The sequence below is a fragment of the Sarcophilus harrisii genome, chromosome 1 (assembly GCF_902635505.1).
Source record: "Sarcophilus harrisii chromosome 1, mSarHar1.11, whole genome shotgun sequence".
NCBI classification, from domain to species: domain Eukaryota; kingdom Metazoa; phylum Chordata; class Mammalia; order Dasyuromorphia; family Dasyuridae; genus Sarcophilus; species Sarcophilus harrisii.
The window spans coordinates 381334753-381361850 of NC_045426.1; the positions used below are offsets into that span (position 1 = coordinate 381334753).

At 33.7% G+C, this 27098-nt stretch overlaps 1 protein-coding gene and 1 long non-coding RNA gene across 2 annotated transcripts in view; one reads left to right on the forward strand and one right to left on the reverse strand.

The window, feature by feature from the left end:
- The window catches only part of LOC116420530, a 129762-nt gene that overhangs the window by 56861 nt on the left and 45803 nt on the right, over window positions 1-27098 (forward strand). The window contains exon 2 of the long non-coding RNA XR_004230873.1: window positions 67-202. This is a non-coding gene — a long non-coding RNA (uncharacterized LOC116420530). The remainder of the gene's footprint in view (window positions 1-66; window positions 203-27098) is intronic.
- Window positions 3336-27098, reverse strand: part of GALNT1 (polypeptide N-acetylgalactosaminyltransferase 1) — a 148714-nt gene continuing 124951 nt past the window's right edge. Inside the window, exons 9-12 of the mRNA XM_012541180.3 lie at window positions 17613-17752; window positions 14945-15043; window positions 12107-12241; window positions 3336-5134 (exon numbers count right to left, since the gene is read on the reverse strand). Coding sequence (XP_012396634.1) covers window positions 4988-5134; window positions 12107-12241; window positions 14945-15043; window positions 17613-17752 — 521 coding nt within the window. The 3' untranslated portion in view covers window positions 3336-4987. The remainder of the gene's footprint in view (window positions 5135-12106; window positions 12242-14944; window positions 15044-17612; window positions 17753-27098) is intronic.

A 27098-nucleotide genomic window follows, 5' to 3' on the forward strand; every position in this document is an offset into this window, starting at 1 on the left:
TTCTAATAAAACTGTTCACTTGACAAATTCTTGACTTTACTTTCTGACAATTTTATTTCTCAAAAGGTTTAGAAGAAAATCTAAGAGTAACTATAACTTGGAACTTAAATGTGTCCAACAAAAAACTGCTTGGTGACTAAGAGATAATGAAGAAAACTTGGAGAAAAAACAAACTCACCATCTCAGTTTTTAAACAGTCAAGGTAAGAAAAGCTGATTATAATCTAACAAATACTCAACACTTTAGGGGAGTAAAGTTCAGAAAGGTCTTAATGTAACCTGTCTTAAAACTTATTGGTATGGGACTCTCCTAATAGTGGATATACAAATTTTGCATGTATGGGGGTGGGGCAGAGTTGATGAGAGGAGACTTCAAGCTTTTCCTAGTCTCCTTTGACCCCCTCTGGGGACTAGTCAAACTTTTGAGTTTTCTTCTTGTTTCTTCAAGTGTCATGAGTTTGGGCACTCTGGGCTTCCAGTTTCAAGTAAGAAGCTGGAAGGGGCCAACAATCCCACTTCAAGTTACTGAAGGAAAAAAAAAAAAAACTCTGGAAAGATACAAGAGGGAGCAGTCTTCATTACATCTCTATTCTCAGCTTGCTACTCTAGAGGCTTTAAGGAGTTTCTCCTTGGGCGAGATCTTAGGACCCTCTCTTGCTTAAGCTAGCTTATTCTCAATGGGAGAACTCTTTCATTATGTATTGTCTATATTGTATATTCTCCTAGTATATTTTCTCAGATTTGAATAAAAGAGTTTACTATTCTCTATGTGTATTCACTGTGCCAAGGCCTGCTGATTTCACCTTTGTAAGATCACTAGAACATATCTCCTGCTTTCCTTTTATTCTGTCAGAGTTCTGGTGCAGGCTCTCATCACCTCATGCCCCGAATTATTGGGACAGTTGCTGGCAGATTTGCCTGCCTCCTAGCTCCTTACTCCAATAGGACTACTAAAATAATTTGCCTAAAGCACAGGAAAGATCATAACGCCCACCTTCTATAAGAAGTCTTTCTTAACCTCTCAATTCCACTAGTTTCCCCGCTTATTATTTTCTATATATCTTGCATATAGTTTGTTTGCATGTTGTCTCCTCCATTTTAAGCTCTTGAAGGCAAAAGCTGTCTTTTGTTTCCTTTTGAATCCCCAGTGCTTAAAACAGTGCCTAACACATAGTAAGCACTTAATATTTCTTAAATGGAAGAAAAGTTCTTTGGAATGGGGTCAAGACTTGGATAAAGCTTGAGGTTCTCCCTCAAATGACACAGTAATAAAATGTTAGTTTGAATTAACAATGTTTAAAGAAGTAGAGAATACATGGTTACCACCTCTCTCTGAGCAGATCTGAATGGTGGTCTCTGGTCCTAATCTATTTCCCCTCCTGCTAGGAATGAAAGTATCTTGAAGAAGGGTGGGAAGATATATATATTCTTCCTCACTTGAAGCCACACACCAAGACAAATCCTTGTCATCGTGGGGGCCTTCTTTATACTCTCTATACACTAGTATAAAGTCTATTATTGATATTGTGATATCATAGAATCAAAGGGTTTAGAGATGAAAATTTTATTATAGATCTAATAGCCCTCCTCCTCCAGTTTACAAATGAGGGATTAAGAAGTATAATCTTTTCAACCAGAAAATCTAAGTTTAAAAAAAGTTTAAACTTAGCTCAAAAGGAAGAGAAGGCACACAAAATAGGGTAGACATTTAAAGAAATCAGTGTGGTTATACAGGGAATTCTCTTTTAAACTTTAGTTTTGAAGGGCATGTACAAAAAGAAGGAATGGCAAAAAGGCTAAATCTGAGAATGAACTTTTGATAAACCATAAAGCCAACAAAAAGAGCCTTTGTTTAAAAACTATTTTGAGGAAATTAAAAATAAGGAAGGCATGGTCCACTGCTTGAGGGCAGGATTAACAGATAATAGGGAAAAAACTTTCATAGCTCTTCACTAGTTTCTATTCTTTCCATCAAGATGGAGAATCTTCAAACCAAAAAGAGTAGAACACACAGATTCAGGAGCTGAAATCCCAAGATATTTAGAGAGATAATAAAGAAACTAAATTCTTTAAAATGAATTCAAATGAGCCCAACCAAATGAATTTTACCTCATTATAGTTGTATATGTATGATGTAGGTTAAAGGATGTTACTGCTATAAGTCACGGAAATCACTGAGAACAGCAGAAATGACATGAGATACAGGATTGGCAAAAAAGGGCCAAAAAGTGGCATAAACTGCTGCACTTGATTACGGCTTCTCCCAATAGTATTTCTTATAAAACTAAACTTTTTTCTTTCTTCTAAATACAACTTCCCTTCCTTTTGCTGTTGTTTAGTTGTGGTTCTTTTGGACACCATCTGGGATTTTCTTGGCAGAGACACTAAAGAGATTTGCTATTTTTTTCCTCCAACTCATTTTATAGATAAAGGAATTGAGGCAAAGAGGGTAATGTGAATTGCCCAGGATCACATAGCTTTTTCTCAAGTAATTACTCATACTCTACCCTATCTTAAATTCAAATTCAAATTAAATAAAACCTTAATTTCTTTTGTTATTGAATGTGGTCCGTAGTGTCTGTTGGTGGTTTCCACTAATAAAAGAGTACTGCACCAACTTAAATATTCAAGAATGCTAGTGAGGACAAAATAACAAAAACATTAGTACTGTAGCAGGTTGAGAAGGATGTCCCTTAAGTAAAATGGGCAAATAACTAAGTAACTATTTTAATTGCTGATCACCCATCTTTGTCACATTTATGTCCTTTTTTTCTTAGGTCATTTCCCTCCACATCTTTATTATTTTGCCCTTTCTTTTCCATTTTTTTTCTTCCAACCCAGCTTATGTGTAGAGCGATGTGCAATCATGAAAGTACTTGCCATATAGCTGGACCTGAAGGGAATCCTTTAAACACCACTAATGAAACCAATCTGAGGCACAACTAGTAGTTAATCTTAAAATTTCAAGACATTATTCAGGATTTTATTTTTTAATAAAAAAAAAAAAAAGAAAAAGAAAAAAAGAGAAAGCAATGGGGTTATCTATCACACTCTAACAATAATGTCCCAGAAGTTAAATCTCATTGCTCCATGGCTCTCTTATAATAGGGTAATTCCAGGCTATATAGCACACTACTGAAGCAGAAATTTTTGGTCACGAAATTTACTTGTAAATAATAGGCCTAGATTATTAAAGCATAAGTTCCAAAGAAAGATGGAATTGACAAAGCCAGTTGGACAGAAGAAAAAAAAATCCATGATATGTTTCATATTCTAGAGTAGACTAAAAGCTCCATGGGGGCCTGGTCTGCATACTCTGATTTGTAGTGCACCCAAGAGCACCTAGTATAGGGGATCCTAAGGATGCGCAATACATATTAGTTAACTTAAATAGATTACTGGACAATATATATACAATCAACATGGCAGGTACCCTTGATGATGAAGTTATTTTCAGCAACATTTGTTGTTAAGTACAGGAAATAACACTGCCAGCAGTGAATCTTAGAATATCATCAACAAAAGGAATAACAGTTAAATATGAATCTTGCAAATAGGATGAAAAACCTGTACATATCAAAGAACTGGGTTTTTAAAAAAAGATTTCTGCCAACTTGTAAACTCAGATAATCTTGTGGTTCAAAAATTAGAAAAATCCAAATGGATTTAACTAAAATGGAATTTAGGTAAGAAATGCAGGGCTGGTATATGAAGCACTTCTTTGGTTACCTTATTAAAAAAATTCCAATTAAACATTTTCTGTCAGATTTTATTAAAAAAAAAAAAAAGCAGCAGATCAACATTACAATTCAAGGGTCTAATCTAAGTATGCACTTGACAATGAAGCACATTTGAGTATGGAGTGGAAAAAGGTTTTCCAGAAAACCTTCAACTATTTTATCTCCACTTACCCAAATAATAAACCACTTTTGCAGGCCTTTTGTTGACTGGAATCATAAACAAATAACCAAAGATTTATTGCTATGAAAACAAATCTGTAGTACAGTAGTATGAGTCTTGGGTATTAAGCATAATCAGTCAAGTTAAGTTAAGAAATTGAAAATGCACTAAGAAATTTTTTTGTTTGTGAAAAGTCCACAAGCCAGGTGACCCAAGAGCAAATGAGATGCCTGGTCTAAACTGAACAAGTTAGACATTACGCTAAACCTCCGTTTCTTAGAAGGCAATAAAAAAGTTACAATTCCAACAGCCCACAAACCAAATACAAATAAAAAAGTGTGGAAAAATGAACTGATGTTCAAAGAGCCAAATTTTTTTTTTTTTAGCTCAATTAATTTCAGCACCCCAGGAAAAAAAAAAAAAGCATCCATGACTATCACACAGATGAAAACAAAAGAATGTCATTGGAATCAGTTATTTTTCCCCACTGAGGTATAAAATCTACATATAAATTTGATACTATACTATAACAAATTGTACTTTTCATAGTTTTGATTTAATCTCCTTTAAACCCTGTTTAATATAGTTTTTGCTGTAAAAATGTTACTTCATGATACTGAATCTGGTTCCAGCTGTTTCACTTTTCTTATATCAATATTTCATATGCTGGTTACCAGTTCTAATTAGGAAAAAAAATCTTGGAAATCTCTTCATTATGATAGCACTTTCAGCAGAAATTACTGATGTGCAAAGCAAACTATAACAATATGTGCAGCTCTCCAGAGAGCATATTTCGTTGGTTAAGTTTTCATTGTCTAAATATTTTCTACAATGATTCTTTGATGAAAGACTCTTTCAATCTTGTAAACATCAGTGTGCACAGTTTCACTAGTATGTAGTTTCACGTCCTTAGAAAGGAAGGCTGGTTCACAGCTAGTGAAAAGCGAGAGTCAAAGTTTTAATGGCTGATAAACCTGGCATCCTGCAGAGCAGGTAAGCACTTTTCCTTTTTTTGCTACTTAAGAATGTGGCAGAAATGTGTGCTGAGGTAGCCCAGTCAATCCTTAATTGTTTTTTTAATAAGTGTCTCAGAAGATTTCTGGAAGGGTGACATTTCGAAGGAGCCATTGTTGAGATCGGCTCCCACTGCAGTCTCTAATGCTGGGCACCTGGCTGTCCTCCTCTGTGGCTTTGTCCAGGCACTGATTACTGTTCACATGCTGCAGGGTTAACTTCTGGAAGAAAGGAAAAAAAAGAAGTTGGTCATTATAAAGGGGGGAAGAGAGAAAGCTCTTTGTATACTTTTGTTATTTACAAGCTCAATTTAAAAAGACATTGACTTCTAGGAAATACATATATAATCTGCACTTATTATTTGAAAAATACCAATTTAAATGGTATATATTTAAGATTGGCATTTAACTTACAGCATTTTAACTGGTCCATACAGGAAAACCTTTCAACTCTATGATTCTACATTAACTTTGGTAACAATTATTTTTGGAGATATTTTTACTGTTCAAATGTTATTTTAAGAAGGCAGGCATGCTGTATTTGATGCTATCTATATGTTTATTTTCAAATAAATTTTTACTAGTCATAACCTTTGTAGGGACAAGATGATTATGGATTAGAATAAAATAAAATAGACCTCTTAGAAGTTGGAAATGCCCTATTAATATAAGGGATTTGCTTTCCAAAATAGCAACTGAGGAAGTTATATAGTGAATAATTCCAAATGTTTAGCTAAACATCAGAAAAATTAGAAAAATTTTATCACCACATATTTATCTAATTCTTTCATTTCTAATTTTTATCTCCTTTTTCTTGATAGAACTTTCCACTTTATCATGAACTAGTTTTTATCTTCAAAAGTCATATCTTTCTTCATGTCTTCAAAACTACTCCTTCCAAATTAATAGCAATAACAACTAGTATTTATAGAGTTTTTAAAGTTTCAAAGGGCTTTACAAATCTCTCATTTAAATCCTCTCAACAACCATGTGAGGTAGATGCTATTATTATCCCCATTTTTCCAGATAAGGAAACCGAGCAATCCTTTTCAGGATCACACAGCTACTAAGCGTTTGAGGCCACATTTGAACTCAAGCCTTCCTGACTCCAAGGATATCCCTCTGAGGGGCCACTTAGCTGTCCTTTCAAGTGAGTGGGAAGGTATTGTTCTCTTAAGACATATTTCAGTGTTACATTTGCATGTACAATAATATTCAGTTTTCTATTCTTAACCAATTTTTGAATGGCCTACTTCAAAGGACAACAAAATACAACATGCTACTAAAGTTGGCAAGCAGACCATGCAAACAAATTTATGGTCCCTTCTTTTGTAAGAGGTTCATTCCTGAGCACTTCAATGTTTAGAAAGTAATGTTTCTAAGAGTGATGGCTAAATATAACGGGATAGAAAGTGAAGAGTTGACATATTTTTCCTTTAGAGAAGACTTAGAATTTCACACCACAAGAATATTTCTGTTTGATAATCAGCATCCAATCAACCAATATCAACCAATCATTGTTAGTCGAAGTCAATTATTAAAATTAACTTATATATTTAATGTTATATCAATCAGAACAATGGACTCCTTCCTGAAATAAAATTAAAAAATGAAAGAATAAATAGGTGAGATTATCAAGGAGAATTATGAAGGAAAAACAACAAAAAAGGGGTAGGTATTTAAAACTTAAAACTAATAATGATAATAACTGACACTTATAGTATTTTAAGGTTTGCAAAGAACTATTACCTATTATCTATTACCTAATTTTGTCACAGTGTTCCTGGAAAGTAGGTGCTATTATTATCCTCATCTCGAAAATCAAGAAACTGAGGCAGAGGGACATTTAAGTCAAGCCAAGGTCACACAGGAAGCAACTGCCTGAGCCTTGCTTTGAACTCAGGGTTGCATGTCCAGCACTCTGTTTTATGCCATCTACCTGCTTCTAATTATAGTATCAAATTATTCTACGTTAATTCAAAATTATAATTAAAGACACAGATTATTTCTGATAAGTTCCAAACTATAAAATGATGAGGAAAGGAAATAGCAATCAATAAAAGTCATTAGGGAAAGTTATATCAAAAGGCAATTTTTAAGTCCTCACTATGTTTCCAAGAACTGTGCTATGCATTGAAGAAACAAAGAAAGGCAAAAACAGCCCTTGCCTCAAAGAGCTTAGTTTAATGGGACAGCCAATATGGATAATCTTAGAAAAGAATACACCAGCATGAAAAGGCATAAAGTCAGAGGATGGAGTGCCCTTTTTAAAGGTACAACAAGGAGGTCAGTGCCCAAGGACTCAAGAAGATATGTAGGAGAAATCTAAGAAAACTAGAAATATATAAAGGAAACAATGCACTAGCCCTTAAAAGTCTAAAAACATGGTTTTATATTTGATCCTAGAGGTAATAGGCATTTACTAGAAAAGCAAGTAACATAGCAGACTTGTGTTTTTGGAAGATCACTTTGGCAACTAATGGAGGATGTGTGGTGTTCTCTTCTTTTGTATAATATGATTGTTCTCTGGGAGCAGGTTTCTTGGGGGAGGTTCTGGAGGCAGCCTTAGTTTCAGTTCCAAATAATAATCACCTCAAATGCAGCCAGCTGTTAAAATTCAAACATTTATTTTCTCCTTCTAAGTCCTATCTCTTTCCTTGGGCCTGGTTAGCTTTCTTAGGGGCCTCTCTGCTTGGTTCCAAGAGCTCTTGCAGCTTGTCTTTTAGCTCTTCCAGCTTCTGCCTCTAGCTCAACTCTGACTCTTGGCTTCTCAATCTCCTCCACTGACTTCTCAATTCTCAATCTCTTCAAGTCTCTTACTTCTGACTCCAGGAGATCCTTATATATGATCTCTTAAAGGTGTGAACCCAAAGGCTGACTCCTCCTCTGAGAGAGTGGGATTGTGGGAGGTGTAAACTCTCATATTGAATCCTTGCATTTCCCAAACTTGTGAACTAATGTGTGAACTCTCAAAGGTATAAACATAATCACTGTTTCCATCAATTCTAGTGACTTAACACCTTGTAAGGATTCGCTCTAATGTGTGAACCAATTATATAAGCATTGTTTCTATCGACTCTAATGAGTTAACACTTTGTAAGGATTCTAACAAGGATGGATCAGATAGGGGACAGAATTGAGATTAGGAGACCAAGAAGATATGTGAGGTGGTAGGAGGCTGCACCACAAGAGAGGTTGTGTCAAAGAGAAGGGGATGTAAATGAGAATTGGTGCAAGGAAGAAATGACAAAAATGGCAAGAGATTAGCTAAAAATGTGGCCAAAAATAAGATTAGCCTATTTCATTGCATATACTAGAAAGGGATAAAACATCAAAGTATGTTAAAGATCTAACAAGCCCCAAATTGAACAAATGAATATCTCTCTCAAACTTCTCTTCCTACCTCACTCAATGTTGAGGATACCACCCTCTTCCAAAAGTTCTCGACCTAAGTGTCACTCTCCACTCCTTATTATTGCTTACCACTCATATGCAAGCTGCTTACAAGATTTGTTTATTTTACTTTCATAACATCTCAGGCCTCTTTCTCTCCTAAGGCATATTGACATTTTTATCATAGATGTTTTAAGCCTCAAGTCTAAATCTATAACTTAAATCCTAAATCAAAATAGGCCTAAATTTTCTTCATTGTTTGTGGATTTACAGCTTCTTGAAATTCTAATCAAACATTGTTTTTGAAAGATCTACCAGTTTAATAAGGTCCTGCAGTCTGGTAGAAAGTATTATTTTTTTATTTTTAGCTTTATTCTTCTTAATTCAGATCAAAGACAAATTTGGTTAGCGGTTTTTTTTTTTTTAGGCTTAAAAAATGGTAACATGCCTGAATGAAAATGTAAGCTTACAAAAGTAGATTTTTCTTTTTTCAAAAAATATCAATCACTATAACTATATATACATTAGAATGATAAATATGACAAAACATATTAAGTGGAAGAGCTGGGACGAGCACACATGTCCTTTTACTCCAAATCTGGGGCTGCTTTTCTCCACAACATTAGGGAAAATGGCAACTGACCTAAAGTCAAGGAGACAGATTCGGCCCCATCAAAAAAGGCAGAAAACAAATGACTATTAGCAAGATGTACTGCCCCGTAAGCCAAAGGAGAAGAGGTTTTTAGAAAAAAAAAGGAGCCAAGTGTCAAATAACAAAGAGGTAGCAGAAGAAAATGAGAACTGGGAAAAGACTTTTGGACTTAATCATCAAGAGATCACCAGTGAATTCTGAGAGAACTGTTTTATTAAAAGTCAGACTTCCAATTAAAGATAGAGTAAGTGGTGAGGCACTTTGAAACAACAGGAAGAAGCTTGATTGTGGAATACAATAGAAAGAACATGGCAACCTGATGATAAGTAAAGATCTTTTCAACCTCGCTAAGACTGTAGGTATTTTTGGCAGAACAAAAAGAACAGAAAAGGAGGTTTGGTATCAGTTCTTGAATAAGTCTTAAGTAACTTTTCTGAGCCTCAGTTTCTTTTCTGCAAAACAGAGACAATGATATGTTGTTCCATGGAGCAAAATGCTTTATCAATAAAAGTCTTTATTATTTTGCATGTATGTGGGCAGGAGAAAGAGCAGATAATTGAGCAAGCATTCTACAGAAAAGCAAGGGACTCAAAATCAATGAAAGATTGAGGGGCTAGTTTTGGGATGAGCAGGAAAATCTCTTCTAAAAGAAGACAAAAAAGAAAGGACAGTTAAGGAAAGAGGTAGAAATGGAGGCAGTGAAGTAAATAATTTAGTAAAAAAACTGAATTTATAGTCAGGACAAAAAGTTTATGTAATAGGCTGTCTACTTGCTAGGTAAGTAGGCGAGAGAGAGTCACCAGAAAGTAACAGACTAAGATGACAACAGAGAACAAGGAGATAATTAAGCAGTGAATAATTAAGGAAAAAAGATTCCTGAGGAAAGCAAAAAAAAAAAAAAAAAAAAAAAAAAAAAAAGGCTCAAGGGAACAGAAATGTTTACTGAAGTGAAGGTAAGTCATTTAACCTCTAACATTTTATTTTCCTTAGTTACAAAATGAGGATATTTATATTCCCTACTTCATAGAATATAAGCAAAGCAAGTAAGTCAAAAGCCATTTTTGGTACATGGGAACACAAAATCATAAGAATAAACTGGAAGTAACTTTAGAAATTATATTACTCAATAACCTCACAGGTAAGTAAGGCTCACAGAGGCTGACTTATCTAATGTTACATGGGTGGTAAGGAGCAGGGAGAATTGGCATTTACATTCAAATACTCAGACTTTAAATCCAGTCCTGTTATTATTAGTATTACTGAGACAGACAGCTGGGAAGATATGACTGCAAATGTTTCGATTTATTATGATCAACTGGAAATGTTTAAATTATACCACTAGTTAGAATTCAGCTTTCTCTAAATTTTTAAAGAAAAACATTTTAACCCACCTACTCTTCCTACATTAATCTAATAGAGATATTACCATTAAATATTATTAGTAGAAGGAAATAAGAATGTAAGACAATATAGACAATAAAGAAGTGCTCTTAGAATGTACAGAGTGGACATATATTTTTTATTGGAGTTTCATTTTCCTATTCAGAACTTCTAGATAGTTTCTTTATTTCCCTTACTATGGTGTTAAGGTGTTTTTTGTTTTGGTCCTGTCATAATCTGAAAGTCTTATGATCCTTAGGTTGTCTCTATGCAACCTGTCTTGAAGATCTCTGTGTTTTGCTTGCCTTGTAAGCATGTTTTTTTTTCTCTTACCATTCCTGTTTTTGCCTTCTCTTTTTCAATACTATCTTACACTTCTGTGTATTTGCATTCCTTATCTATTGTTCTCTCTTTTGTTTCTTTAGTGAAGTTTGCCACTGCAGATTCAAGTTTTTCTAATCTGTTCATTATTTTTTGCTGTGCATGACATAAATTCTGCTTCATAATTCTCAATTAAGCCACTCAGGAATAATATGGTATGGTTCCATGTTCTCATCTTCCACAAGGTCTTCTATCTCATTAAATGTTGGATTATTTTCCTTTGTTTTGCCGTGTTTATTCATAGATCCCTGCACTCCTTTACTAGATCTGGAGGCCACATTTCCTTCTTTGTTCTTATTTTCCCAGTTTATGTTCAAAGACTTTGAGATTTCTACTTCCTAATATGGATTCTTGATCCTAGACCATAAAACAGTTGAAGTCACTTTATCTTTGGTACGTAATTTCTGTTTTGAAGTGGTTTGAAAGGTCATGGGGATGAGAAAAAAATGTCTGGTTTGCCTTTTTGTTGCTCATGTGATCCAGAAGTGGGATATATGTTTTAATAAATGATCTTTAAATATTTATATAAGAGGAATATGGACTCTGAGCCAGGAAGAAATGGGTTCAAATCTGACCTCTGACACATACTAGCTTCTAACTCTACATAAGTCACAAACTACTCAGTGTCCCAGAGATTTTAATATTGCAAGTTACAAAAAAAGTTCTATAACAATAATGATATTAATGATGATGATGACGACCAGTATTTATATCCTGCCTTAAGGTTTACAAAGTTACAAATACTATTATATTTTATCCTTATAATACACTTGAGGCAGATATGAAAACAGAGGCACATCTACTCCAAAGTCAGAAAGCTAGTGTCTGAGGACATATTTGAATTCAGTTCTTCCTACATTCTATCTATCACTGTATCACTTGGCTGTTCCAAACTGCATTTGTGGAATAAATTTCTCACTGGCAGCTCCCTACATTGATAAATTATAGCCAATGAAAGAGGTCTGATACTCTCTCCTGCTTCTCAAAAATGAATATATTTGTAAATATAGAAAATAGCAAGAATGGTAAGGTTAATAATAAAATTATTTTTTAAAAAACAATAGTTAATAATACTTAAAGTAATAGAAACAGTCTAAGTACAACCTAAATACTGGGGGGATGGTATTCACTCTCACAACACATATGCTTTAAGCATGAAAATAACTACTCTGTTGCAGGGATGATTTAATTATAGGGGATAAATTTTGGTGCAAGTAATTATTTTACTATTTGCTATTACCTGGAAGTAAACAAAGTTCATATTCCAAACCAATAAAAATAATTTATCTTGTTAGAAATTAATGATATAATAAAAATAAATAATCATTTAAATTCTTAATAACAGCTTAGTTTTGTTCAATTCTATAAAATAGAATTTTAGGACTTACCACTGGGTCATATTCCCAAAGCTGGTTGCCTTTAAGATGGTGGCATTTGAGCATTGTGACTGGGCCATTAAGTTTGGAGACATCTAAACATAAATCATCTGTGCGGATTTCTTTGTTGGCAGTATAGGAGAAAACCTTAAGAAACCAAAACACCAACATTAGACTTATACAGAATCATAAAGAATTTTAGGGTTGAAAGGAACCTCAGAGACCATTTAGTTCAATCCACTCAACAAGTAGTCATCTATTCTTCCTTAAAGGTTTCAAAAAGAGAAAACCCACTATTTCCTGAATAAATGAATGAAAAAGTATTTATTAAGCCTTTACTATATGCAAAGCACTAAGACAACTCATTCCTCAAAGGAAAAATTTCCTGGCAAGCAGAACCTCATTTTGGCTTTTTGCAATTTGTATTCATTGTTCTTAGCGTTACTCTCTGGGTCAAGATCCCTTTTCCATATGCTGATCCTTCAAAAACTTGAAGGGAGCTTTGTTTTTCGTTTTCAGACAAAATACCCCCAAATTTTTAAAATCAATCCCAATATAGCTGAAGAATGTAAACCCTTGCAATGTTAGAGATATTTTCCAATAGATACTAGTTTTATCAATGTCATTAAAAATGTTGTTTCTAAAACTGAACATAATATTTTAGACATGATGGGATATGACCAAGGCAGAATACAGTGGCGTAATCAACAACCCTAGACCTGGATACTATGCTGCTATAATGTTACCTAAGATTACATTTGCTTTCCTAGATATTGTATCACACTGCAGATGCATATTGATCTTGTAGACTATTAAAATATCATCTTTCCCCAGATAAACCACTATCTACCCATCTCTTCCTTATCCTTTACTTCTGAAGTTGATTTATGAATCAATTCTGTCTTTACATTTATCTCTATTAAATTTTATTTTAAATATCTGAATTTACTCGCTAAGACCTTTTTGTTATCTAATTCTGTTATTCAAGTTATTACATCATAGGACTAAGGATTTAGGGACCTATGGGTCAACTGAGTTCAACCCCATCATTTTAATAAATATAATGAGAAATAAGCTGAGGTGTAGATAGATTGAAAAACTTGTCAAGTCACAATTTAGTAAGACCCAAAGTGGGATCCCCGAGTGAGATTAAGTGATCCCACTCAGGATCAAAGAACTAGAGCTGAAAGAGATCTTTAGGAGCCACAGCCTTTAAACTTAGAAATGCTGAAGCCCAGAAAAATAAGTGACTTGTTCATGACCACACTGATAGGACTTGAACCAATACTCCAAATCCAGAGCCAGTATAATCAGTGTTGGTCCCTTCCCTCCCCTCTTTCCATAACTCTTCACTACTCCAGTTCCTTCTTATTTGGAACTCCCCCATATAATCCCTGAAGAATGGGTGTAGAAGGAGTCAAGAAAAGAAAGGGAAAGAATAAAAAGGAAATTAGGATTGGAGGCAATATTAGGAGAACAGCTAAATAGCTATCCTTATTTTCATCAACAATATTAGCAGTGATTTGGATGAAAATGTTTATCTTACATGTGAAAGGAAAAGAAAGCTAAGATTTAGCTAGAAGAATCAATACCTAAAAATATCAGAACAGGCTATATAATACTAGGTAGAAATTAACAAAATAATTTTAATTGTGATAAATGTAAAAGTTATTAATGAGCTTGAGCAGAATGACAGCTTTAGTACAGGGACAGGGAATGCTGAGCTAAATAAACAGTGTCAAAGAAAAAGACAGAGGGATTTTAGCTGACTGAACTCAATTATAACTCAACAGTATGATATGACTGATTACCTTCACCACTTGAATGTGATCTAGAACAAGGATGGTAACAATTCTACTATATGTACTTTGATCAGTTCCTTAGATATTATCGATGTTTGGTTCTAGTTGGTTCCCACAGTAAGGACAATGAAAAAATAAGTATATTAAGAAGGAAAAAAATCATGCTGGCTGGTCTAGTTGAAATAACATTCTGAAGAAGAATTGGAAGATAGACTGAAGAAAATTTTAGCAGGTACATGATAACAAGTCTTCAAATATTTGAAGGACTATCATGTGGATAAGAGAATTACAGATAACAGATAAAGAGAATTAATTGGAAGGCAAAATTAAAACTAAAGATTGAAAATCACAGAGAAACTAATTTTGACCAAAAAAAAAAAAATAACAAATATAGATGGGGTAAGGGCAGACTGATTTCATTGGTATAGAAAACTTATTTCAGCAAGTTGCAGGTCAGCAAATTTTCTGAATCTTAACTGCCTACCTAGAGTATTGAGAGATTAATTGATTTGCCTACGATCACACAAAATCAATTATATGCTAGAGTCTGTACTTGAACCCAGGTGTTCTGGCTTTGAGACCAACTCTCCATTCACTGTTAATAGTGTATCTCATCAAAAAAGAAATTGGACCATCTTGTGAAGTAATGAGTTCCTTGTCACTGGAAGAGTTTAAATAAGTCTGAATAACAACCCTTAGAGATCCTAGCATCCCCAGGAGATTGAGCTAGATGACCTTTAATATCCCTTTAACTCTGCCATGCAATAGTTAGAAAAAACAAAGAGGGTTTTTATAAATACAAAGAGCCTATTATGAAGCTTAACTAAAGAGAAAGCAAATATCTAGCATCAGCATTAATTAACACAGAGAGTCTTTTGAAAGGTAGCTTCAGTTCAATACCTATAAGATTCACATTCACTCTACCAACAAGTCTTTACTCTCCTTATAAAAGCTGGGGAAGTATTTACTGAAAATGATTATGTAACTAAAAAGGACAGATCATGTATTCAAATTTTAAAAATTTCTTTCCATGCCTAATTATACTCACCTGATTGCCTCCCATACCATGACAGTTAAAAATTCCTACTTTTTCATTTTCTTTTCTTGCCATGTTATCTAGACACTGATTTGTTTCTACATTTCGGATCTGTAAATAAATTGGATAATGATGTCAAGTTACTGAACTTAAGAAAACTAAAATCAAACCCAAATAACCAGATATCCTTAGCACATGCCAAAACACAAGTTATGCTTTGAAAGAAACACTGATAATTATTTCATTTATTTAAAAATATTTGATTTACTTCCTTTCTTCTCACTCTCTTTAATTAAAAAACAACAACAACAACAACTTTATGATCCTGAAATTTACTTTAGCAGTTCAGGGAGTGTCAAAAGTAGGAAGTTCTTTTTAAATCATAATGATCCTTATGTATTCCTTCCCCACAGGGCCCACAATTAGATTCCAGGTTTGGGGAACAGCTAGTGCTAAGTTACCAGGACAGGAGATAGATTGTCAATGTGGTTGGATCACAGAGTTTGGAGAAAAGTAAAGTTTAAGAAAAATAGAAAGGTAGGAAAAGACCAGGAAGTAAAGGGCTTTAAATGTCTTTGATCCTGGATACAACAGAGAGCCAATGGAGCTTATCTACTTAGAACTGACCTATCTGAATAGGTCAGACCCACACTTCTGGTAGCTGAGTGGAGAATGGATTAGAGTTGAGAAATAAAAGGTAGAAAGAAGAATGAGGTCACTGCAATAGTCTAGGTGAGAGATGATGAGGGTCTGATCTATGGTAGTGGTTGTGTGAATGCAGAAAATGAGATGAATGTGAGAAATGTAAATGGAGAAATGAGAAGATTAGGCAATGATACTAAAGTTGCAAACTTTAGTGATTAGAAGGATAGTAGTGCTCCTGCTGTTACTGGAAGGTAAGAAAGGAGAATTTTAGGGGAACTATAAAGAACTGTTTGGAATATGTTGTTTAGAATGTCTAGATGATATCCCATTTAAGACATTCAACAGACAGTTATGATGCAGAACTCGCAGGAATTTCATTAAGAGAGACTGGAAGTATATAAGGGAACTGATGAAACAGTAGAAGGAAAAAAGAAAGAGAGAATGGGTGCCAAGGACAGAGCCTTCAGAGACAGTAACAGATAGTAGGAAAACTCAGCAAAAGACTGAGGAAGAGCAGTCAAATTTATAGGAAAACCAGGAGAAAGCAGCATTATGAAAATTTATAAGAGGGTAATCAACACTATCAAATGCCCCAGGAAAAGTCAAGAAGGATGAATGCTAATTAAGAGGCCACTGGTAACTTTGAAGAATGCAGCTTCAGGTGAATGAGAAGATCTGAATGAAGAGTAAGAGAAAAGAAGTTAGAGGTACCTAGCGTGAACAACTTTCTCAAGAAATGTAGCCAAAAAGGAAAGAAATAGGATATAATAGTAGAGATGGCCAAACCAGTGAGGATCTTTTTCAAGAGGATGAGAGAATCGGGTATGTTTGCAGTCATCAAGAAAAGAGCCAATAGATGGTAAGAGAATGAAAATTAAAGAAAGAAAAGCCAATGTGCTGGAGAAAAGATGGAAGGGCTTCAAATGTATGTATGTGTTCAAAAGATGGAAGGGATCAAATGTAAGTATGTGTAAAGAGATGGCTTTGGCAAGGAGAAAGTTTGTCTTCATCAGACAGTTATAAAGGAGGAGACAGTGGGGAAAGTATCTGAAAACAGGGAAATCTCAGTGAATGGCCTCGATTTTCTAAGGGAAGTCTCACTCTCAAACCAGTTAAAGGCTTATAGGTGAACCTCAACTAAAACAAAAAAATACCCTAAAAACCCTAATACAAAATTTTCTAGTATTAATAACTGATTAGAGGTGAATTTTTCCAATTTTAGAGAAAATTTCCTAACTAAAACTAAGTTAGTTGGTTTAGTCATACATCTACTATTTTTTGAGGCATTTTTTTAAACCAAAAAGACAATGTTCAAATGACAAATTATCAATGCTGTATATATGCAATTATAAATAGGTTCTTTTTAAATCATTTTGCAAGTTTTATATTTCTTCATTCAAAGATTTGTCTGCTTTTGGATGTCATCTTCTTTAAGCTTTGATTAAAGATAACAAGAACTATGGATCTTTTCCCTACCAAATCAATAAACCTAACTCAAAAACAGAAAGAGGAAAGAAAAGAGGGGGAAAGAAAGAGCATATAGTATACATAGCTGCATTTTTAAACTACATATACGAAAATTTAACTGAATGGTATGAGAGAATTGATTAAATTGGTCATTTAAGACAAATATGAGAAAAAGGTTATTAAAAATTTTTTTTCCCAGTTAAATATTACTAAGGTAAGGTAAAATTTACCTTATTAACATGTATTACATGTTACATTATAACATGTATAACAGGTATTAACATGTAAATAGGTAAGTAGGTAAAATAGGTAAAAAAAATTTTGTAATTTCATGTTCTGAGTTTGAAATTTATCAGGAATACTGTGATATAAAAATCCAGTGACATTGATTTAAAGTAATCACATTTTGGCATATTCAGAAAAGACATAATTTTCTGATAAGATGGATATTTCAGTAAAATGTAGTTTGAAAAAAAAAAAGGTATTCCTTTGGTGCTGAAGGATTCAATCACTATCACATTAGATAAAAATGAGATACTAGCAAATATACAATATAAACATTCATTACCTCTCCCAAAGAAAAATAATGGCGTGGAATTTGGGAATCAGGATAAACATTTTCCAGGTACCATGAAAAAGGTTTGCACTGTAATTTGTGCCTTAGCCCAACTCTTGTTGATATGTCTCCATAGTCTACCTTTGTAACTCCTGTTGAAAGAAATGAATTTTCAGTAAATTACAAAATAACATACTTGAGTGCATCTAATAGGTGAATAAAGCTAAAGAGGAAGGAAAGGAAGAAGAAATAAGAACGTATCACTATAAAAGTATACCACTGTCCTACTGACTTAAAATGAATCCTATTTCCAAAGCATCAAGGATATAAGAAGAATCTATGTTACATCTAGGGAGTGCAGTGGATAGTACTTGTCTTTAGTCATGAAAAATCAAGTTAAAATTCTGCCTTAGATAATTTCTGTGTGAACTTGGGGCAAATCATTTTATCTCCATTTGCCTCAGTTTTCTCATCAATAAAATTAGAATAACATTCAACTCCCATTACAACTCCCATCGTTGTAAGAACAAGATGAGATAATATTTGTAAAGCACTTTGTAAACCTTCAATATTACATGACTTCTGGTTAATGCTGTTATTATTTTATTAACTATCTATTCCAAGTTCTCCTAAAAAACTTAAATTTATATATGAAAGATGAACAAGTCTGGTGACTTAAGTCATATTTAAGCCAGATAATATATTTGAAAACTCCAAAACGTAATAAAAGTAAAAAAAAAAAAAAATCAAGAATTACTTTTTAACAGAATCAAATGACAAAACAAAATACAAAGTATGAAGACTGTTACTAGTCAAATATTACCAGATCAATAATGAAATTATCAGTGACTACCAAGTCTATTTTTATCTAACTTTTCCCTTTTGCAAACTCATTGATTCCCATGTCTTCAACCATTCTCTATGTCATTCTGAAAGTCTTTATTTTTATTTCCCCCCTCTTTTCTCTCTCATCAGACTAGTTGGTAAAATTCTGTTGATTCTATCTCAGCCACATTTCTTACATCATTTCTCCCAACCTGTTACCAAACATGGGTCAGGTCCTTCTAATCTAATTAGCTTCCTAAATGTTCTTCCTGCTTCCATGTACCCTTTTCCTTATACTTCACATGTCTGTATTAATCTATCTAATGCATCCATTACTACCTCAAAAGCTTTAGTGACTCCCACTTGCTCATACAATAAAAGTGTATAAAATATAAACTCCTTAGCTTGGCATATAAGGCTATTTATAATCTGGCTCTAATTGAATTTTCCAGTTACAGATTATACTCTATATGTTCCAATAAAACTAGACTTCTAGATGTTTCTTTACTACTTTGAAATCTATCAAGATTATCCTATATGCCTCCCTCCACATCATTTACTACAAGACAAAATTTTCTTTCCTTCCCTATATAGCTTTTTAAATATATTTTTATAATAATAAATATTTTTTAAAATAACTTCTTCAGAGTTCTCTGGTAGGGCCCCAATTTTTGCCTTCATTATTTTTTTGGCAACATCATCAGCCCCCCCTTGGTTTAATTACTATCTCTATGTTCATTAGTCATATATTTGATATATCTAGTTCCAATCTCAGCCATGAAATTCAATTCTACAACTTACAAACTAGACATTTTGAAGACATCTCAAACTCAACCTGTCCAAAACGAAATTCATTATCCTTTCCCCAAAATTTGTCCCTCTTCTAAACTTCCCTATTTTGGTCAAAGGCACCATGATTTCCAGATTCAGAATATAACTGTATTCTAATCCCACAGAACCACTCAGTTGTCAAATAACTATCACTTCTATCTACACAGTAGCTCTTTCATATAATTCTTTGCTTGAAACCTACATATAGCTTTAGTTCAGATATTAAAATCTCTTATTTATCTTACTGCAGTGACCTCCTAAATGGCTTCTATGTTTCAAGTCTTTCCCTATTTCAGTCCATCCTATGCACTACTGCCTATATAATTAAGCACAGATCTGATTTCACTTCTCTCCTCAATAAACTGTCTCTAAGATAAACTATAAACTTCTGTTTAACCTTTTAAAATTACATTTAAGCAAAACAAATTCCTACATTGGCCATGTTTTAAAAATGTTTCCTTTTGTACCCTAAGTCCATCATCTTTTTGTAGGGAAGTGGATAGGTAGCATATTTCATTACGGTTGTTTGGAGTCATGGGTGATTACAGTTTGGATCAGAGTTCTTAAATCTTTTAAAGTTGTTTGTTTTTATAGTATGGTTATTACTGTATAAACTATTCTCATGGTTCTGTTCACTTTTCTGCTATCAGTTCATACCAGAGGTTCATTAAAGTTTTTAGCTCTCATTTTATCTTCTATTTTCTGTTTAGCTATTAAAAGCCCTTCATAATCTGGTACATAACTATCTTTTCTAGCTTCACTGTAAGTATACTCTTCCTCTTAGAATCCTGTGACATAGCCAAATTGGTCTTTTTTTTCTGTTTTGCTGCTTTATCCCCTCTGTGACTTTGCCCTGAACGTTCCCCACATCAAGAATGCACTCTCTTCTTACTTTCACCATATAGAATCCCTCTTTTCCCTCAAGAAGCAGCTCAAATATAGCCTTCTAAATGAACTTTTCCCAAACTCAACTGCTAGTGTCCCCTTTCTCAAACTATTTTATATTAGTTTTCTTCATATTTATTCTTTTGTTGCCTCTCCTGTTACAGTGTAAATTATGTGAGAATAGGAATTGTTATATTCATTATATTTATATCCTCAAAATACAGGATATTTTCAGAAGCCTAGCTCAAAGTCTGACAAACAGTAGGTATTTAACAAATACTTGTTGATTCTAACTCTTCTTTCCTCAGATTTTGCTGGGATGTTTTATATGTCTCTCTTCTTCATCCTATTCTATAAAATATTTTTGTGTGTTCATTCCACATCTGTTCTTATTAGCAAATTTTTATATCCATAGTACCCAGCATAGTATCTTGAAGTCGTATTACAAGATAATTTATAGGCAGTTGAATGATCACATAAAAAGAGTGATGACTAAGAGATTGATTCAGTTAAATTCACCGTCATTATCCTGTATTATCTATTTCTTGATCTACCTCCTTAGTAAACCATAAATTCTTTAAGGGCAGGGACTAAATTTTTTTTTATTTCAGTAGCTCTAGTGACCATCAAAAATCTTATATTCTATAGGTACTTAATAAGTATTTTAAATTAACTGAAAAATGCCAATATGTAGAGAGCTTCTTGGAAGATTAACAGAAAACCCTATTCCTATTACACATTTTTACTGAAGACTTGGGTAAATACACAGAGAAGATGCTTTTCAAATTTACAAAACTAACAGCTAGTAGAATGTCAGAATCCTGATTCAAACATATTTGAAAAAGGATAGCCTTAAGCTAACAAGATGAAACTGAAGGAAAATAAATGTAATGCCTTATCCTCAAAGTACATCTATTGCATAAACATAGGACAGGACAAATTAGGATTGACTGAATTTCATATGAAACAAACTGACACTTAATTGAATAAAAGCTCAGTATATCTCAACAGTGTGATGTAGCTGCTTAAAAATATCAACAATAAACTCAGCAAAATTTTTTTTCCTGCTGAGATGATTTGAGTTAAGTGACTTGTCCAGGGTCATACAGCTAGTGTTAAGTGTCTTGAGATCACATTTGAACTCAGGTTCTGACTTCAGGACAGGTACTCTATCCACTGTGCCACCTAGCTGCCCCGAATTATTTTTTTTTTTTTCTTTTTGGCAGGGGGTGGGGGGGGGAGAAGTGGGGAAGTGGGAGAAGGAGAAGAAAGGGAGTGTAAATCTGTAACTTCATCAGTGTGTGGGACTTTTAGAGAGAAATTTCCTGTAACAGTGCAAATGTCTACCTTTTCTGAAACTTTTGGAATTTAAGATTGTTGGTTGGAAGTACTAAGTTAAATGACTTACCCAGTATCTTACAACTATAAATTTTAGAGAAAGAAGCTGAATCCAGCTCTTGCCAAGTCAGAAGCCAGCTCTCTATCCCCTATGTTTCACGCAACATAAGGATGTGCTCGCATCAAGGGAAGGAACATGTATGAAAATGGACAACTATGAGAGTAAAGAATATCAAAACTATTTTATGTGAAATATGATTCAAAAGACTCAAGAACACCCAGTCTAGAACTAAGAAAAGATTTAAAGAGCAAGACAGATTCACAGAATTTAGAGTTGGAAGAGATTTTAGTTGACATCTAGTATAAATTATACAAGAAAAAAAATTCTCACTATATATTTGTAAATAGTGAATCTCTGATTCTGTCTTCACCTCCAATGAATTTAGATCATGACATATGGTTCAGGACCATACTAAGACAGGATATATCACACCTGGATAGCTCCAATACTTACAGAATTTTTTCTTATATCAAGCCTAAATTTTCTTCCTTGCAAATTGCACCAATCATAGTTCGTGGTTTTGCCCTCTAAGGTCAAAGAGAACAAATCTAATTCCCATTGCACATTACAGAATCTTTCAAATATGTAAAGATAGCTGTTACAACTCCTCTAAGTTTTCTCTCCTCCAAAATAAATATCCCCAAATTTTTCAACAAAAGTTCTTTATTATCTAAATTACTTTCTTTTAGATGCTAATTATGAAATTTAAAATTGATTAATTCAATTTTGCTAAGACTTAATTCAAGGCTAGATTTAATATTTTCTTTTAGAGTTTCTTCCCTTTGTGAACTTCACCTATCACCCACATCCAAGAGAAACTTGTCACCTTCTACTTTATAGAGAAATTAGATTAATCTAACTGGTCAGATCTCATCAATCTAAACTATTGTAGCCCACAGACTAATTCTATCACTAGAGAACTTTTGTCTTGTGATTTGAATCAGTATTGTGACTCTAGTTAAGAAGGTTTCAGAAGGGAAGATCCAAATAATGTAATCTCAATTCTATGTCATCAATAGCCAATTAGAAGAAGACACACCTAAGTTGCTCAAGATGCTGCTCTGTCATCTTGCTAACTTAAAAACTTTAGCCTTTACTTAAACTTAAAGTTTTTAGTCTTTTGAGAGAGGCCATCAACCCAATTTAGGCACATGCGCACTGCTAACCTAGCTAATAAGTAGACTGTGCTCGGAACTTTGTCTCCCAGAATTTAGATCATGACATAATCAATGTCCTTTGGAAACTGTGGTGCTCAAACTGAACACAATACTTGAGATAAGATCCAATCAAATAAGAATACACTGTTATAGTTGCTGAAAGATATAACTTGCAGTACAACCACAAACATTTACAAGTTGTGTGAACCTGGGCAAGTCATTAGGTTTCTTTATCTAAAAAATACAGATAATAATACTTCACAAGGCTGTAATAGGAATCAAATAAGGTAAATCTAAAAACACTTAACACGGTACCTGAAACACAGCAGGCAATTAATAGATGCTTGTTTGTTTCTCTGACCTCTTATTTACATGTGTGAATTTCATTCTGTTATAGATTTAACCTATTATACTCATTTTGGATGTTGATTCTTTTATCTACTATATTAGTTATACCATTCAACTTTCTGTAATTTTCAAATGTTAATTAGCAAGGTCCAAATACAAATATATTGGCATTTCATTGGAGACCTCTTTCCAAGTTGACACTGAATCATTAATGACTAATTTTCAGTCCAATCATAATCTATTATCTTTAAATATTTGAAGGCTTATTAAAGTTATACTTAAAGCTTTTTTAAAGTTATTTTTTTTCAATCAACCTTCTGATTGAAAGCCTTCTCTCTCATCTACCCCACTCCCTGTTCTGCCAATTGAGAATGAAAAAAACAAACAAACAAAAACAAATCAAAAATCCTATTACAAATATATAGAATCAGGCAAAATAAATTTGGACATTATATGCATACATGTCACTATGCACCGAGTCCTTTACATCTCTATCAGGAGATAAGTGGCATGTTTTATCATCAGTTACGTTAGTTATGCTCCTCAGAATTCCTAATTCTTTCAAAGTTGTTTGTTTTGACCATGCTGGTATCACTGTATAAAATGTTCTCCTGGCTATTAGCTCCATCCTGCATCAATTCATATAATCTTCCCACTGAAAGTACCCCACCACTCCCCTGCTCCCATTACTTTTTATGGTACAACAGTGTTCTACTAGTTATATACTATGATGCCAGCTCAAAAAGAGTTATAAGTATTTCTGTATATCCAGGTTTCTAATGCAGCACTAGTGTTTTCATTAGGAATGTTTAGAAATACTTAATTTCATTAAAGGTACACATTTTCCTCAGTAGGATTGTAGTTATGCTGTATAAATTATGGTTATGTAAGCCTATATCGTTTGCTTTTTAGAATATGACACTCTAAGCTCTTCAGTACTTGAATTTTTCCTTTCTGGCTGCTTGTGGTATTTTTTCTTTTAAGTGAAAGTTCCAGATGCTAGCTATAATACTTTGGAGAATTTTAACTTGGAGGTTTCTTTCAGATGGTAAACCAGAGAATGTTTCCAAAGTCACTTTGTCCTCTGATTCCAGTGTTTTCTGTGAAGATTTCTTGAAATATAATTAGGTTTGTTTGTTTTAGATCCTAGCTTTCAAGTAATCCAATGATTCTTAATTTCTTTCTTCTCAATATCCTCAACTGGTTTTTCAGAACAATTGTTTTGCTATGGAATGCTTGCTCCATCCTTGGCGAAGTCTTTTCCTATGAATTTGACACTATTGATGCTGTAAACATTCTCTGAGTTCTTGTCACATTATGTGGACAGATAGACTGTCATCAGTCTTTTTCTTGGTTATATGACTGACCCACCTTTCCCCCCCTCCAATCATATATGTATTTGATGATATCTTTTATAACACTTGTGCATAATTCCTCATTTGTAATGTGATACAGGCTACTTCTGTACCATATGTTTTTCTCTATTATCCTTAGGGAGACATTCTTAACTATATTCTTAGGAGGGAGATTGTATTTCTATGAATCTCAGCCATACATCATCACTGGAATAATACTGGAGTATTATTCCCTGGTGCCTTGGTTCTCTGAGATGCTTGGGATCACAAAAGATCTTTGTAATTTTACAAAGGCAATATAGCCATCTTCTCTTTCTAATTGTGAACCCTCTCTATTTGCAGCATTAGTCCAAAATTTGTGTGTGTCTGGAAAAGTTCAGAATAAACATTTTTAATCTACTTAATTATTCCTCAGTAAACTATTAGGCTATGCTCTTTTGAATGATTATGGACCTCATTTAGAAGAAATTTTTCCAGGCTTGATGTAATCAGCACAAAGTAATGTGAAAACCATACTATCAGGAGGACATTATGATTTTTTAAGGAATTCCTCTTTGACTTGCACTTTGCACTATACTTTTGTGATAAGGAGAGAACAATTTTGGTAAGTCTATCTCCCTGCTTTATTTCTCACTGGATGAGGGCCAAGGTATTCTTTGTCATCATAACTTTTATGGAATCCTATATAGTTCTGGCATATTCACTGGAGATATCTTATAGAAGAAAGTCTTTAAAAAGCTTTCAGGTTAGATAGTTTCCTCTACCTAATCAAATGCTTTTTCAAAAGTGAACAGAAAGGAGAAGCTAAGTTACACCAGATAGAGCACCAGCCCTTAAATCAGGAGAACCTGAATTCAAATCTGGTCACAGACATGTAACACTTCCTAGCTGTGTTACCCTGGGTAATTCACTTAACCCCAACTGCCTCAGCAAAAAAAAAAAGACAACAGAAAATTTAGCAATTAGAATCTTATATTTGTCACACTTTTCAGTCAGTTGTGTGATTATAAAAGATGGAGCTGTTTAAGAAAACCTAGATATTTCTTTATAACAGACTCATCATGGACATCCTTAGTATGTATGCTGCTTACTCATAAAAACTGAGAATAGGTGGAAAAAGGATATGGCTCAATGGTTATATTCTCTCAGTCATCTTCCAGTGGTGGGAAACAAGAGGAGGGAAAGGGAGATATTAAAAAAAATCCTTTTTTTCTAAAATTTCTTTTAAAAATGTCTTTACTTTTCTTCATGTACTTCAAGAACTGACAACAAATTGCCCCAAATTCATGTCAGAGATTGTCTTGTTAATATCCAGAAGAGAAATAACCAAAAAAATCAAAATAATATTAGTATTCATAAGATTATCTATGATTATGATGATTGTTGGAGGGGATGCAGGAAAACTGGGACATTGATGCATTGTTGGTGGAGTTGTGAACGAATCCAACCATTTTGGAGAGTAGTTTGGAACTATGCTCAAAAAGTTATCAAACTGTGCATACCCTTTGATCCAGCAGTGTTACTACTGGGATTATATCCCAAAGAGATTATAAAGAAGGGAAAGGGACCTGTATGTGCACGAATGTTTGTGGCAGCCCTTTTTGTAGTGGCTAGAAACTGGAAACTGAATGGATGTCCATCAGTTGGAGAATGGCTGAATAAATTGTGGTATATGAAAATTATGGAATATTACTGTTCTGTAAGAAATGACCAACAGGATGATTTCAGAAAGGCCTGGAGAGACTTACACGAACTGATGCTGAGTGAAATGAGCAGGACCAGGAGATCATTATATACTTCAACAACAATACTATATGATGACCAGTTCTGATGGACCTGGCCATCCTCAGCAACGAGATCAACCAAATCATTTCTAATGGAGCAGTAATGAACTGAACTAGCTATACCCAGAAAAAGAACTCTGGGAGATGACTAAAAACCATTACATTGAATTCCCAATCCCTATATTTATGCACACCTGCATTTTTGATTTCCTTCACAAGCTAATTGTACAATATTTCAGAGTCTGATTCTTTTTGTACAGCAAAATAACGTTTTGGTCATGTATACTTATTGTGTATCTAAGTTCTATTTTAATATATTTAACATCTACTGGTCATCCTGCCATCTAGGGGAGGGGGTGGGGGGGGGTAAGAGGTGAAAAGTTGGAACAAGAGGTTTGGCAATTGTTAATGCTGTAAAGTTACCCATGTAACTTTACAGCATGTATCCTGTAAATAAAAGGCTATTAAATAAAAAAAAAATAGCTTATTACTAAAAAGCAAAAAAAAAAAAAAAAAAAAAAAAAAGATTATCTATGATTGCCATTCTTTTTTTCTCTAAAAGCTCTTAAACTTATGGTAGCTACAGTACAGCCCTCCTTTCTATTTATTTTGTTTAGCCCAAATGTTTATTTTGTTTAGCCCAAATGTTTGTTCATATCTCTGTTTTCTTTAGTGCTATTTCCACTTCCTCTAGGCAGCATACCTGGACTACAGAGTTCAAATTTGACAGGTTTTACTGTTCTTGATGGTGAAGAATTAATGAAATTTTACAGATAAGTTTAGATTCTAAACTCAGGTTGTCCTTGGACACCAACCAGCTTTCTTCGCAAGTATTTGGTGATTGAGGCAGTTTCTAGAGAATTATGATAATTTTTAAAATCCTATCATATAAATATTTAGATTTTTTTAAGCAT